Genomic DNA, 16,954 nt, shown 5'->3' with positions numbered 1-16,954 from the left:
AATATTCCAAAGGTAAACAATAATGCCATAATCTCGGCAAGCGATCTAGATACCCCACGTTTCTCCTTTACAGAAATCAATACCAGGTGACAGCACCAGACGTGCGTCCTTCAGAAAAGGGATGACTCTAAACATTGAATTTTTTCTCTTTTGAAATTTCGTGTTATTTGGCAGTCAAATTGTAAGGGCCAATAGAATGAAGCGAAAAAGCCCTTTACATTATGGATGAAATAACACTGTCAAATTATGTTAATTAATATTAAATTTTATTAAAACAATTACAAGGAGAAGAATATCCAGTAACCACCACCATAATACTCAAAATACCAAAGGGTGATGTTTCACATTGCCTCGTCATCAGATCTAATTGTAGAAATAACGATTGTCTGTAGTAGAACATGAGCCTAAAGTGGTACCTGTGTTTTTTATTACAGGTACCACTTTAGGCATATGTAATTTGGGTGGCTAATTGTTATAAATAACTATATGTTCTCATTATTAAGTACTTCTCCAATCGTACGATCAGAGTTCAAAAGGACATCAATTTAATATCAAATCTGTATCGCGTGTCTGCCTCCACGGGTAAATTCTTATAACCCCTGCTTTGCAATCTTGTCCTTAAACACAGTATAGTGTTTTACTACTTGTCACTCGTTTGGAGCGGTCTGGGTAAGTGCCATACCTAGGTACGAGCGAACCGGGCGATCGCCCGGGGCCCAAGAATGCAGCAGGCCGAATTCCGATGATATTTTAATTTTTGTAATACAAAAAACCGGTCGCGTTTCTTAATATAATACTTTAATTATACAAAAAAAATTTCGATATTGGCTTATTACAGTAAATTTAGTTATTTTTTAATCAGATGATATTAAAAAAAAATACATTAATTTTTTGCCTAAATTTATTATTTAAACCAACCAAATGGTTTGCAAAGGAATTTTTTAATATAATGATCGATGTAGCTATCGTTAGCTTACAAAAAGAATTGATCAGATGAATGAAATATCACCGGCTTTTCATCTTATTCTAAAATCAAAAAAACAAACTATTAAATTAGGGTCACTCGATAATTTCTTATATATATCTTCATTTGCGTCTGTGAATTGCATGTGTTCCCGGGTCGATTTCTGGACTAAAAAAAACCCAGTTTCTTGGGGGGGGGGGGAAACCTTTATACCTACGCCTGAGACCGAATAACTCAGCCATGGAGTGAAAAAAGGCCCATTAAAGTTCCTCGCGTCATCGACGGGATTCGAACCCGCAACTTTTCCACCCGGTGGTATCGTCACCACGGTGCTACTCGCACAGACAGTGTATATATCTATATGATCTGTTATGATCTTTGAATTATGACTGCCTACCTAATACTTGTAAGACCATCGCTCACAAGGATAACAACCGCTATTCGCTTAGGTATTGACTTCACTAGATGTCTGAAGACGTCAGTAGGAATCATCAGCCATGCTGCCTGCAAGGCTATCTACAGTGTCGGAACAACTGATGTTTGCGTGCCCATACGCCTCATTTTCCGTTCCAAAACATCCCACAGGTGTCCAATCGGATTGAAGTCAGGAAAATTTGGAGGAAAATCAAGATGGGTGATATTTTCATTGTGTTCCTCGAACCACTTGTGCACAATGTGGATCTAATTGCACGGCACATTATCGTCTTGGAAGATCCCGTTTCAGTACGGAAAAAAAGCCACACGGCAGAGTACACATGGCCTCCTAAGAGTTGCCGGTAGACCTCACGAGTGAAGCGTTCGTCCATATGCACCAGGAATCCTAATTATTGCCAGAAAAAAAGTGCCTCATATTTAGCAACCACCACAATCTGCGTGGATAGTGGACACCATGCACAATGGATCAGTGAACTTGTGTTGCTTGCGCCACACACGAAGGTGTCCGACGGTGTGTTGCACCAGATATTTGGACTCATCCTACCAGCACACTCATTTCCAATCATCTAGTGTACAACCAGCATGTTGTTGACACCACAGCATTGGATATCATTAGCATTAGTAGAGGCATTTGATGCAAGAAAGCAAGCTTTTGCAGCATCAGCCAAAAAAAAAAAAATAAATAAAAAATAACCACTTCCACTTCACCCCTCTGTTCATTCGAAATACCTGCCCAGCTGAGCCTTAAACTTATTTAGGCTATCAACTTCCACGACAAGGGATGGAAGTCTGTTCCACCAACCAACCACCCTCTGGCTAAAGGCAAATTTCCTCACGTCTATCCTACATCTGTCTTTCTTCAATTTGAATTTATGCCCTTTCAGGTGATTATTCTGAGCAAGAGGAAGAATCCCATCAGCATTGAGCATGCTCAAACCATTCAAGGCCTTATACACCTCTATCAGATCACCTCGCTTGGTGCCTAGTCTCCAGACACTGTAATTTGCAAAACTTAAGCCTTTCTTCGTAAGAGCACCCCTTTGCTCCATTCACCAATCTTGTTTCCCTTTTCTGTACACGTTCCAGCATCTCTACATCCTTCTTGAAATGAGGCCTCCAGACCTGTATACAGTACTCTAGGTGTGGCCTGACCATTGCCTTATACAAGAGAATAATCACCTCCTTATCCCTGCTAGAAAAATTCCTATATATCATCGACAATACACCATGAGCTATTCTTGCAGCCCGTCTGCACTGCTCAGAAAACTTCATATCTGCCTGCACAACCACCCCCAGGTCCCTTTCATTCTCTACCACTGTCATTGTAGTACCACAGAGTTCATACGTTGCTCTGGGGTTGCTGTTTCCCATGTGTAGTACTTTACATTTGTTAATGTTAAACTTCATTTGCCACCTCTCAGCCCATCTGCTCAACCTTTCCAGATCCTGTTGCAGTAGCATAGTGTCAGTAGTGTCCTTGAGAACCCTGCCAACCTTTGTATCTGCAAACTTGGACATTAAGCTTGATATACCATCATCAATATCATTTATAAATACAGAAAACAATAATGGACCCAATACTGAACTAATGTTATTAGTGGAGTCCCTCAGTCCCTGAGGGACTCCACTAATAACATTAGTCCACGATGAGCAGTGTCCATTGATTACCACTCTCTGTCTTCTCCCCCTCAACCACCCCTTTATCCATAGCAGCAATTTGCCTCCAATGCCACACTGCTCCAATTTGTGCAGCAGTCTTCCATGTGCAACAGTATCAAAAGTCTTTCTAAGATCCAAGATAACAATAATATCAAAGTTATTCCCTGCATCCAGTTCTTTTGTGACTGCATCATAGTATCCTGCATCATATATCGACGTTGATCAACGGTGAGAAGAGGGTGTCTCGTGTCGCCTGCTGTGGAACTCCATATGCAGCTCCATAACATAACTCTATATATACGAGCTGCAGCCTTCGCTCACTACGAACATCCACCTTGTTGTTGTTGTTATTGGGTGTTAGGAGCATCAGCTACTTAGGCCATGTTGCCCCTTGTAAATAATGTCTGTGAATTGCGTGTGTTCTGAAGATGGTTTTCTGTTTTGCTGTACAAAAAAAAAAAAAAAAACAGAGTTTCCGGGATGAAAAACCTGCTACCCTCGTTCCATCCATCGTACATTAGCATTTAGCATTACCATTAGTTGAGGCATATGATGCAAGAAAGCAAGGCAAGCTTATACAGCATCAACCAAAAAAAAAAAAAAAAAAAAACCTTGCCATTTCGCTTATCCGCTCACTACAAATGTTTATCTAGTTCAGCCTTAAATTTATTTAAGCTATCAACTTCCACAACAACAGATGGAAATCTGTTCCAGCAATCAATTACCTGCTGACTAAAGGCAAACTTCCGCAATCTATTCTACTACTGTCTTTCCTCAATTTGAAATTATGCCCCTCAGGTGTAGAGTCTGAGCAAGCGGAAGTATGCCATCAGCATTGAGTCTATTGAGACAATTCAAGGCCTTATACATCTCAATCAGATATTCAGATGCTGCAACTTGCAAAGCTTAAACCTTTCTTTGTAAGCGCACCCTTTGTTTCTCTCATCAGTCTTGTTGCCCTTCAATGTACTCGTTCTAACAACTCTACATCCTTCCTAAAATGAAGCCTCCATGCCTGTACACGGCCTCCATACCTGAATACAGGCATCCATACCTGTATAAGGCAATGATCAGGTGTGATCTGATCATTCCCTTATACTCTCACTTACTGCATAATTACCTCAGGTACATAATCCTTTACGGTTCTGTTTGCAGAAAGTTTAACTCATTCAACATTATTCTTTGTACACCGTAACCACGGTAGACCATGAGCAATCGACCAGACGCACTGTTTCCGATATGGAAGCACCCGACTACGATCTCCCACAATCATGCCCTTTTGACTTACTTTGACTTGCACGACTAGACGCTAGTTACTACTGTTCTAGAGTACAAAGTTGTTAGGATTTTTATATTGCGAACTATGCATCATAATCCATTACGGATGGAGAGGTCAGAATTCAGTGATTACAGTGATTATCAGTGATTACAGTGATTACTGTAGTACATATCTCCCACCCCAGGGGCTCACATCTGGTGAGTATGGGCTTGGCACACCCAGGGTCCTGAGCTGAATATCATCATTCTTCTCTTTCTTGGGGATTCCCTTCTACTTCCGACTCTCTCTCTCTCTCTCTCTCTCTCTCTCTCTCTCTCTCTCTCTCTCTCTCTCTCTCTCTCAGGGTAACTCGGGAATTTTTTTTTGGCTGGTGTAGCATAAGCCTCAGGCTTCCTTGCATCATATAGCTAATAATAATAATAATAATAATAATAATAATAATAATAATAATAATAATAATAATAATAATAATAATAATAATAATAATGTCGGTTTGCCTGGATGAAAATCCGAGTTTCCCGAAGAAAAACCACTACACTCTAGTTTGCACGTACTTATTAAAAATTCTACCCGTGTTGACACAATCCGAGCCCAGACTCTGCAAACTGTATGGAAGGACAAAAAATCGTAGCCGTTGTACTACTCACAAGGGTATCTTTTGGTACAGTGCAATTAATGAATTAATTATTTAACGGGAATAACAATAATTCTTCTTACTAGTTATCGGATTTAAATTTTTTGTTATCAAATTTATTCGAGTAAATAAAATTAATTACATTTAAGAAGCTTTAATTGAAATAATTTAATAAAAGTTATTTAAAGTTTGTTTAATTACAATATTTTAACTTGACGGCTATTTGCGTTTACCACGTGCTGCTTAGAACTTTCCACTCGGTTGGCGGTTGTTTCGCATTGATGTACATTCCGATTTTGGTACCAGCTACTTCTTGTAAATTTCTCAAATTGTAATTAGGGGAAATTTTAATGATGAGACTAATTAAATTAAAATTCACATAATATCTGAGATAATGTGGAGATCTGGTGTCGAAAGATGAACTTCTCCGAACTGCTAAAGCAGTCGAATCAGCTGTGTTGCTTTTCGCCTAATGGACAGTTCTTGGTATGTGACTAAAATTAAACGAAGAAAATACCATGTTTGTCTTATTATAGTTACTTTCTTGTTATTGAAATGAAAGGTAATTTTAAGTAAGGCACGTGTATTGCGAAGGTGGGCTTTGATATTTATAGGTAAAAAAATAAACAAACTTTGCTGTCGATGCATCAGACACGTGCAGAGTAATGTGGTAGCTAGATATGCTGATTTTAGCAAGACAGTCCTGATCAGTGTATCATTCTGTACTGAAGCTGCACAGTAGTTCGGAAGATGTAAAAATTGGACAATGAGGAAACTGCGTAAAAAATAAATTATATTGCACCAGCACCCAAACTCGTGATGATAAACCAATGTTCACCATTTCTTAGGATGTACGTTACACAGTTTTTTATAGTACTCGTTTAAAAATATAATAAACTTAACCTGTGTAATGTAAATATAAAACCTCTTTATAATCTGATCACGATAAAAGGATACCTTGCTTTGGACCCCAGAGGATTTCCTTACTTTGACATGGGCTTGGCACACACACAGGGTCCTGAGCTGGATATCATCATTTTTCTCTCTCTTGGTGATTCCCTTCTACTTCTGACTCTCTCTCTCTCTCCCAGGGTAACTCAGAAAATTATTTTGGCTGGGGCAGCATAAGCCTCAGGCTTCCTTGCACCATGTGGCTAATAATAATAATAAACATTGTGTGCCTAAAGCTTTTTAGATTTAAAATATTTGTGTGAAAAATTTGCAGAGCCCTGGGTCCCAAGTGCAATACAGAGTTGAAAAGGACATATATTTAGGCAAAAATGATTTCTATTTGGAGCTGTCAGCTTCAAAAAATCAGTGGCTATACAGATAAAAAAGAGTTACACTGTATGTGAAAGTAAAACACTCATGCCAATGATAATTTGTCAAAAGCTGAGGATATATGTTATTTTCTTAGGAGAAAAAAAAGAGAAAGAGGTATACCATCTTATACCTTCTACTACATCCCAGTTTATATTACAAAACATAATGAAAAATTAAAGAAAAAACAAAAAAAAATAGATAAATATTTAAGTAGAAAATATTCATATACATTAATGCCATATATGTAACATTATGTTTACCTACTGCATAATAAATCCCAAAATTAAAATAATTCCAAGTAATCTAGGGCCTCAAAATTCTACCCAGCTCCAGGCCTTGGTAATTTTACCTTTTTTTTTTTTTCACTCTAGATATCATATTACCTTCATGAACCCCTTACCTGGCTGTGAAAGACTTACAACAGTAGTGTTCTTTTTTCTCGTTGTACAATAAAGTGCATTTATTTAAAAGAAAGATGCTTTCTCATGTATGTAACAGAAACAAATAAAATAATTACATGAGAATAGAGATAAAATGTTTTAGAAACATTTGAATTTTTTTAAAATTAAAAATTTTTGTAGAGAAGTGGTAATTTGGAATTTCTTTGTGGTATTAATATTTTGAATATGTATTTTCTGTCCTGTGCCTTCTGTGCATAAGGATTAAAAGTGTTGCTATGAGCATGCAGTAACATTTTTTTTAGACCTCATGCACAGAATGCACAGGACAATAGGTTTCAAATCCAGACCTCACTAGACAAGCAAAATGTGGTGAACTCATGATACTGTTGTTATGGTGGTATGTTTTGGTATGTTTGTGTCAGAACATTCCTGGACACATGTGGAAGGTCTGTATTTTGGCAGCAGTAATCCCAGAATAAAATAATTGACATATAATTTGAGTAGTACCAAACTCAAGATAGTGTAGTATGAAAATAATCTATGGATAATTGTACAGTCTGTTATGTAATTCTCTGAGCAGTGTGAGCAAGCTGCTTAAAGCGCCTTTAGATTAAATCAGAGATATATCCCTGATTGAACAGGTGATGAGGAAATGTTTTTTTTTTTTGGCTTATGCTTTATAAGCTTGCTTTCTTTCATCATATGCCACAACTGCTACTGATAATAATATTATTATTATTGAAAAAAGACAAAATATATAATATTTTATTTTATATGCAATTGCACAGTTAATATGCTATCCTGCATATTAATTATATGAAATTTTGCCCTTAATTTTTATATGCAAAGATAAAAATACCGTACAAATAAAAATTTAGGGCAGTTTATTTACATTTATTTGCTTCAGCATTAGTAGAGGCATATAATGCAAGAAAGTAAGTTTATATATCATCAGCCAAAAAAAAAAACTTCCCATTTCACTAATCCATTTGCTACAAAAGTTTGTCCAGTTCTTCCTTGAATTTATTTAAGCTATCAACTTCCACAATATTGGATGGAAGTTTGTTCCAGCAATAAACCATCCTCAGGCTAAAGGCAAATTTCTGCACATCTGTTCTGCAACTGTCTTTTCTCAATTCGAATTGATGCCTCCTCATGTGCGTAATCTGAGCAAGAGGAAGAACCCCATGAGCATTGAGTTTGCACAAACCATTCAAAGCCTTATACACCTCAGTTAGATTGCCTCACAGGTGCCTAGTCTCCAGATGCTACAATTTGTAAAACTTAAGCCTTTCTTGGTAAGAGCAACCCTTTGTTCCCTTACCAATCTTGTTTCCCGTCTCTGTACTCGTTTCAGAAGCTCTACATCCTTCCTAAAATGAGGCCTTCAGACCTGTATGTAGTACTCAAGGTGTGGCCTGACCATTGCCTTACACAAAGGAATAATCACCTCCTTATCCCTACTAGCAAAATTCCTGTATATCATTAACAAGACCCCATGAACTGCTCTGGCAGCATGTCTGCACTGCTCAGAAAACTTCATATCTGACTGCACAATTATCCCCAGGTCTTTTTCATTCTCTACCACCCTGAGTGTAATACCGTACATTGGTATGTTTCTCCAGGGTTACTTCTATCCATACGCAGTACTTTGCATTTGTCAATGTTAAACTTCACTTCTTTGCCCATCTGCCCAGCTTTTCTAGATCCTGTAGCATACTGTCATTAACAACCCTGCCAACTTTTGTATCATCTGCAAACTTAGATATTAAGCCTGATATACCTTCATAAATATCATTGATAAATAAACAGAACAACAGTGGGCCCAACACCAAACCCTGGGGAACTCTACCAATAATTTTAGCCCGAAAAAGAAGTGTCCATTGATTACCACTCTCTGTCTTCTCCCACTGAACCATCCCTTTATCCATAGGAGCAACTTGCCCTTAATGCCATACTGCTCCAAATTGGTTGTACAGTAGTCTTACTTGTGCAGCAGTATCAAAAGCTTTCCTGAAATCCAAGTATATGATATCAAAATGATTTTTTGCATCTAGTTTCTTTGTGACCACATCATGTATCCAATCAAATTGGTCAGACATAACTTCCACTTAACAAACCCATGCTGTGTGTAATGATCTTGCAATGCTTCTCTAATCAGTGACTTCATTATTTTCCCCGGTACAGAAGTTGAACTAACAGGTCTATAATTATTTGTGTCACCCTTTGAACCCTCTTTGTGAATTGGGGATACATTTGCACATCTCCAGTCCATGGGGACCTCCATTGAATCTAAGGAGCTCTCATAATTATGGCAAAGGGTTTGTGTACTTCCTTTGCTGTCTTCTTTACTATAACTGGATAGATCCCACCACCTTTCTTATGTTTAACTTCAAAAATGTCTCCTCATCCACTTTGCTCTCAGTTATTACAAAATCATTTAGCTTCCTGTTAGAGTTTTATAAGCTTCTGGCCTCCACTTCCCTAGAATTTCTCATGTGTGAATGTAGATGCAAAATACTCATTTAGTTTTGTCAGCTACCTGAACAGGATCATCAACAGTCTAATCATCAATATGAAGTGGACCAATTGGGTTCATCCCCTTCCTTCTAGAGTTACATAAGTAAATAATTCTTTACATCCTTTGCCAAAGATTTATCATAATCTGCCTTTGTCTGCCTAACCTCCTTTGTGATATTGATTACAGACTAACTTATATCTACCATAGGCTTCTGTGTCACCTGATAATTTATATGCATCTCATGCATTTTTCTTCTCTTCCATGAGTCTCATCGGCACCTCCGTAGCCAGGTCAGCAGGAGCAGCAGTGCGTAGCACATGCTTTTTGATTAGACCGGGGTTCGAGTCCATGACCACCAAATACAGAGGGTGCAGAAAGGTCAGGGAATGACCACCGCATATCCCCGGAGCAATATGGCCTTAGTTGCTAATGCTCCTAAAAACCAAATAACAAACAAACAATGAGTCTCATCAGTTCATCTGTCATCCATTTAGGCTTAAACCTTGAACATTATTTTGTTCCTTATGTGCAGAAACATATAAGGAACAAAAACCAGAATGGTTGCTTTGGTTTTATATGCATCTTTAAAGATGGTTTAAGAGTCCATTCTTTTTAAAACCAACGTTATGATTTAAGATGACCTTCATCAATATTGGTTGACTTTTTCTGACTTTTGGTTTGTACTGTACTTTGGTTGTTAGTTTTAACAAAGCAGTTAGGTATTTTGAATTACCAAAGAAAAAAAAAAGCAGTAATAAATAAATAAATAGAAGTATATGCCTACATTATTCAATTTCCTTAAGGATGAGATAATTGTTATAGGGAAATGAGAACTGAAAATAAGCTTTAAATAATGCCTGTGCTTTTAGTGATTTTATAACTGAAATTATAATCTCTTAAAATTGCTTTTAGGGATCTTCAATAAATGCTCGTCTTCTGATAAGAGATGTGAAAACTCTACAAGTATACCATGTGTACACATGTGTGGATACCATTGAAATCCTGCAGGTAACTCTACAGTTTCTTCATAATTATATTTTCAAGTATGTTGTGTGTTGGAACCATGATTATGTACACAGATAACTTTAAATGTGATTGCAAATTTTTTTGAATCTATAATTTTTTTTAATAAAGCAAGAACTATCCCTTTAAGTAAAGTAAGAATAACTCCATATAATATGAGCAGTAAGTTTATAAACAATTTTCATAGTTAAACCTACAAAACTTTAATCTCAATATCAATTTGACCAATCTAGTGAAGATTGTGATTGAAGAGGAAAACATGTCTGAAGTACGAATAATGGAATGAAATTACAGAAACATATTATGGATCCCAATTATCAAAGGAATTAACCGTATTATTAATTAATATAGTTGGATATGGGCATTGAATATTGGAATAGCAAACAGTTATAGTTATAGAAACAAAACACAGTATAGTCAAGAACCCCCAATTTCAAACACACATCCTGCTATGTTCCTTTATTTAATTTCCTTGTTCACCTGCATTCCCACTTCCAACAGTTTCAGGACCAGCAAGTAAAGGACTGTCAATTCCATCAATTTAGAAGCAGTGCAAATACTTCAACTTTAATGGAATCAGCTTCAACTCTAATGGAATTAGCTTCAACTTTAATGAAATTTGAAAGTGTGACAATCGAACGCATGTTGAAAGGAAAATCAAAGCAGATCTAAAGAAAAACAGGAAAATAAAGATTTAAAAAGATAGATAAAGAATTTTATATGATGAAAGTTGAAAATCTTCAAGGAGCAGAGGCCTACAAACCCACTGTAAAAGATCCTACCTACAAAGTTTAAAAAAATAGTCCAAGTCAAATTGAAGAAATCACTTAAGTGAGGAAAATCGATGAACATTTTCATAATCTTTTAAACTAAAACAACTTGGAAGTGCCACACATCTTTACAAATGCTAAAGTTCATTAGAATTTTTCAATCTGTTCCATCAGAGTGGAGAATATAATCCTAGAAAAAGTTGTCACAGAAGATAGTGTACATTACTCAATTAAATTGCATCATCCAAAATGGAAAAGGAATTCTTCTTATCTTTTCTCATCTTGCTGCTTACCAGATATAGACACTTTTTCTGAAATTCTCTACAGGAAAATTTGTGTTATCCTAAACTTCATTTCATCCCATCCTTATTCACCCAAGTAGCAGTCATTCATTCTTACATGCATCAAGCTCTTAAAGTGTATCAGTGTGAATCCCTCATTACGAAGATCCACATCAAACAAAATACCAAGAGAAATGGTTATTAGGACTTTTTTTTTATGATAACTGCAAACATTATTTGTAGCTCGAAGGCTGAGAAGACAAAAAATACTTGTTGACATTAGATTTTAATTTCTATAGATCTTAATTTTCAGGAAATCCATTTGAAGGAAGGTTACTTCGAACAGTGGAAGTAGAGGGGATAAATGAGGAAAAGTTAGTTCTGTGAGTTTGGAGTTGGACATCATAGTTGCTATCTCTCTGGTTTTATGATGAAGGTTCCACCTTTTTGACTATTTTCCCACTACTCCATCTTACCGTTATAGTATATATATAAAGAAAAAAAAAAAAAAAATCTAAGTTGATTCTGCAGGTCTTTTATTTCCAACTTAATGCATATATTATGCCCAAAGAGATACCCTTTCCCAATTTAGAAAGCAGTAAAGATTAATAAAATAATTTAAAAACTTTATTAAGAAATTTAAGTTCTTTTAATATCATTAAAGATTTATTTGAAAACTTGCTAATGGAGTCTAGAAATATAAGATAAAATACTGCCCTTCTCCATCAGGCTGTCTTCCTTGTCAATCACAATTATAAAAGACCAATGAAAGATGAGTACAGAGACAATGCATAATGAATATTAAAACAGGTTATGGATGATGATGTGATCAGTAGTATCCTACAACATTTTTAGCATTGCCCAAGTGTTTTATACATAAGGTTAAAAAAAAAAAAATAATAATAACATTAGTGCAATTTTACAAACGTGCCATCGAGGTTATTCTTGTGCTGATACAATCAAGTAAAGTTTTACAACTTCACATATTTAATACATTATTAGCAGAAGCTGTGCAACTTGAAATATAACAAATTCCAAATATTTATAAATTTATTCATAAGGAATAAATTTGGTGAATTGTGAACTTAGTTTGACAGCCAGCTCACTTTTTGTTGTGAATTCTTAAGATCAGAACATGTTTTCTTATGACATTTGAAAGTCTACTGACTCCAAACAGAATAGATAGCAAGTTGCCAACCAAGTTTTCAGAAGTGTGAAGTTAATTATTATTTAACTTCAATTTAAATTTAATCTTATTTGGAGAACCAGTTTGTCAGCCAGTAGAAATATTTTATGAATAAGTTTTTTTGAAATAAATTGAAATGAATCCATTTTGCAACAAAAAAAAAGTATGGGAAATATCACTTCCAGTGATATTTCCAATACTTATTGCAGTATCAACCTCTGCAAATTTCAGTGTGAGAACCTATCATATGCCATTATGAAAGGAAAAACAAAGAGTGACATGATTAATTACAGACCTGTTAGCTTAACTTTTGTTCCAGGGAAAATAGTGTAAAAGAAGTAATGCAGGATCATCTAAACAAGGCTGCAATTATACTTCAGACACACCATGAGTTTGTTATGGGGAAATCTTGTTTGACCAATTTGATTGGATACTATGATGTCATCACAAAGGAACTGGATGCAAAGGATTTTAATATCATATACTTGGATTTCAGGAAAGCTTTTGATACTGTTGTACATAATAGACTTTTTTTTTTTTTTAGTTATTGGCGCATCGGCTTCTGTGGCCATAATGCACCTCCCAAGGTTTTTGCAGTACTTTGATCCAAACCCGCGACCTTTGGGTTGTCAGGCAGGCACTTTACCCACCTGGCCAGCCCGGTCGGTACATAATAGACTGCTGTTCAAATTGGAGCAGAGTGGATTAGGGGAAAGTTACTGATATGAACAAAGGGATGGTTGAATGGGAGAAGACAGAGTGGTTATCAGTGGACACTGCCCTTCATGGACTGCTGTTATTAGTGGAGTTCCACAGGGTTTGGTGCTAGGCCCATTGTTGTTTTCTATTAATTAATGATATTGATGAAGGTATATCAGGCTTAATGTCTAAGTTTGCAGATGATACAAAGGTTAGCAGGATGGTTATTGACAGTAATGGCAGTATGCTACTGCAACAAGGTCTAGAAAAAATTAAGCAGTTGGGCTGAGAAATGGCAATTGAGGTTTAACATTGACAAATGCAAAGTACTGCATATGGATAGCAGTAATCCCAGATTAACATACCAACCGTGTGGTACTGCACTCAGGGTAGTGGAAAATGTAAAAGACCTGGGGGTATTTGTGCAGTCAGATATGAAGTTTTCTGAGAGCAGTGCAGACAGGCTGCCAGAGCAGTTCATGGGGTCTTGTCAATGATATACTGGAATTTTGCTAGTAATAAATAATAAATAAATTTTCTGTTTATACTCCGGGACGACCAAATGGTCAGAGGAGTTCACAAGATAGACAGAATACAAGAAACAGCACCATATTCAGCAGTCACGGGTTTGAACCCCGGTCACTCAAGGTATGTGTACTTATGCACCCGCGCGCCTGACCACTAGGCTACGGCAGCGTTGATTACAGCAGCGCTGACACACCTTGAGTATGTAGTACTCAAGGTGTGTCAGGCCACACCTTGAGTTGAGTACTACATACAGGTCTGAAGGCCTCGTTTTAGGAAGAATGTAGAGCTTCTGAAATGAGTACAAAGAAGGGAAACAAAGTGGTGCTCTTACTAAGAAAAGGTTTCAGTTCTGTAAATTGCAGCATCTGGAGATTAGGCACCTGTAAGGTGATCTGACTGAGGTGTTTAAGGCTTTGAATGGATTGAGCAAGCTCAATGCTGATGGGATTCTTTCTCTTGCGTTCAGACTATGCATGTAAGGGGGCATAAATTCAAATTGAGGAAAGATGGTTGCAAAATATATGTGCAGAAGTTTGCCATTAGCCAATAGGTGGTTGATTGCTAGAACAGTGGATAGCTTGAATAAATTCAAGTAAGAAGTAGGCAGACTATTGGAGGGAATGGATAGGTGAAATGGGAACCTTTTTTTTTGCTGATGCTGTATAAGCTTGCTTCTTGCATCATTTGCCACTACTAATACTAAGAAAGAAGTGATGTATAGCCCTCAGTTGGGGAACTGACAAGTGCACAAGGAATCCTGAAATATAACAAATACTAAATTATACTTGGCATTTGAAGAATTCCTCATAGTAATGCTGAATGTAAAAGGATATTCAGCCGCATATGGGGGGGGAAAAAAAAAGAACTGAGTTCAGATCTTCTCTTTCTGGTGAAGCTTTGGAAATGCTCCTAACAGCTGTGCTATTGTTATAAACAAAGCTTTGACTGAACATTTTTGAAGAAGGCAAAGTCTACAAGTCTGCAATAGTATTTTTCTTGAAACAATTATACTGGCTGTATTTTAATATAAAGTGTATGTTATCAGTGAAGTTTAATTTTTAGTGTAGAGTGAACTTTAAAAAGTCTACACTGTACTACAATCTTACTTTTTTCACAAAATACCCTGTTTTTTTCCCGTTCTTTTGCAAAGACTCGTATATTTTTCAAAGAAGCTTTTGCTGAAAAAAAATCTGTTTCCTCCTGCTTACAGTTACTTGATCTCCATGAATGGATGTTAACTAGTTCAGGCACAATTTTGGAATGGTTGGGAAAAAGGGTGAAATTACAGATACCAGTGTTTACTGATCAGGCCACACCTTGGGTACTACATACAGGCCTGAAGGCCTCGTTTTAGGAAGAATGTAGAGCTTCTGAAATGAGTACAGAGAAGGGAAATGAGATTATCTTAGCTGTTGATTTGGATGTTGTGTCTAGCAAAGTTTTTGTTTCTGTATTATAATATTTGTATAATACCAACTTTTTCTTTTGTTATTATAGTTTCCTATGGATAACTTGCTAATTTTCTAAACTTAAAAGATTTTATTCCTCTTTCAGTGGTCATCAGATTCTAGGTATGTTTTATGTGGAATGCTGAAAAGGAGAAATGTTCAGGTATGGATCTTTTGGTTCTGTAATAAATTAGTTGTTTCTAACAGGCACTAAGCAGTAATCTTAAAAATAATAGTTATATGTCAATAAATGGTGGTTATCAATGCATTTTGTTAAAATTTTCCAATAATGTTCTTCAAAGTAGTTATAACATTAGGGTTTCCTGCATTTAATGTTAATGTTTTGTGGTCTGAGACAAAGTAATATTTTTTCCCATGAATTAATGTTTCTTAATAAAGTTGCACTTACAGTTTATCTATGAAAGTCTGATTATCATATTGATTCTGTGTCTTGATTTAGTGTCAGTTTGAACTTAATATACCGTAATCACAAGTTTATTGTGTGGTTGGTATTGCATCAGCATGTTTTCTCAAAATCTTTATGTAGACAGTTTCTTTCTTTGTTATTGTGTATATAAGTTGTTTCTTTTGGGTGTGTTATTATAAACAGCAACAGGTGCAGTTTTTCCATATAATTCAATGATTGTGTGGTGATGTCAGTTTCATAAGCACCTGTTAGAACTTTATCATTTGCTTTTGCATTTGATTACTGTACTTCTGGTTGTTATTTTTATGAAGACTTTATTCCATGGCCAACAAAAGAAGGAAATTAACCATCAATGGGAATTAAAATAATATACGATGTGGTTAATGAATATACCATTTATAAGATGCACTTTTTGCAATTCATATTATTAATGAAAGTTGAAATCTCACATGTATTGTTACATACTCTGTGTAGCTGTCTGGTCTGTACCATTATGATTAACATGTATAAATACTCATATTTTGGTAGAAATTTATGTTAAATACTCATAATTTTGGTAGGAATGTGTGACTATTAGGTGAGCAACCAATCCATAAGTTCCAATCAATCAGTCTCCTGAAAATTAAAAGTCTTTTATAATATGGAATTCTGATTTGCTTGCCTATTCTTTTTGTCTATCTGTAAAGATGTACGTTATATTCATTGCAATCACCTGGTCTATAATGCACTCCTATTCTAATATTTGTTATCTTAATGCTTATATCACACTATACCAATTTAGTATACCTATTTACTGGATATACTTTTCTTGGATCTATAAAATATGCTTGACAATTGAAAGAATTGCCCTTCCTACCATTCTGTCAAGTCTATCCCTCCTGTACACATTGTATTTGCCATATTCAAATTCTACTTGCGACCATGTTTCAGATGTATTTGCCATATTCAAATTCTACTTGCGACCATGTTTCAGATATTCTTCAGATGTCTGCATTCATACTAGAACTCCTAAGGTGTGTGTGCGTGTGCGTGTGCGCAAGCATTACTTTGACCCATATTGGATAAATGCACATATGTATTATCCCTGCTCCCAACTAGCAGTTTACCTTACTCTCGAGGCCTCCTAAACGATATTGACAACTACCCTTGCACCACCCTTGTTCAAATGTATTCCATATCTACAAAATAGGTTCTTCTACCTTCATGTGTAGGCCATTCTGATAAAAATTTCCCCTCAAGTCTTGAGTTAATCCACATGGCTTTCGTCATGTAGTCCATCCTATCCTGTCTAAGTAAGAACTGCAGACACATATACATTTTGACCTAACTCATGGCATTTTTTCTTCAACAAATCATCAGTTGTGCAATTTATATCA

At 36.1% G+C, this 16,954-nt stretch overlaps 1 protein-coding gene across 1 annotated transcript in view; it reads left to right on the top strand.

Moving 5' to 3' along the window:
- The first annotated feature begins 5,360 nt into the window (after nt 1-5,360).
- The window catches only part of LOC150076033 (WD repeat-containing protein WRAP73-like), an 88,073-nt gene continuing 76,479 nt past the window's right edge, over nt 5,361-16,954 (top strand). The window contains exons 1-3 of the mRNA XM_090387406.1: nt 5,361-5,457; nt 10,129-10,224; nt 15,258-15,314. Coding sequence (XP_090243532.1) covers nt 5,389-5,457; nt 10,129-10,224; nt 15,258-15,314 — 222 coding nt within the window. The 5' untranslated portion in view covers nt 5,361-5,388. The remainder of the gene's footprint in view (nt 5,458-10,128; nt 10,225-15,257; nt 15,315-16,954) is intronic.

The sequence above is a fragment of the Mastigoproctus giganteus genome, chromosome 13 (assembly GCF_048544385.1).
Source record: "Mastigoproctus giganteus isolate SK-2022 chromosome 13, ASM4854438v1, whole genome shotgun sequence".
Taxonomy (NCBI): domain Eukaryota; kingdom Metazoa; phylum Arthropoda; class Arachnida; order Uropygi; family Thelyphonidae; genus Mastigoproctus; species Mastigoproctus giganteus.
This window is presented reverse-complemented; position numbering and strand designations above follow the sequence as displayed.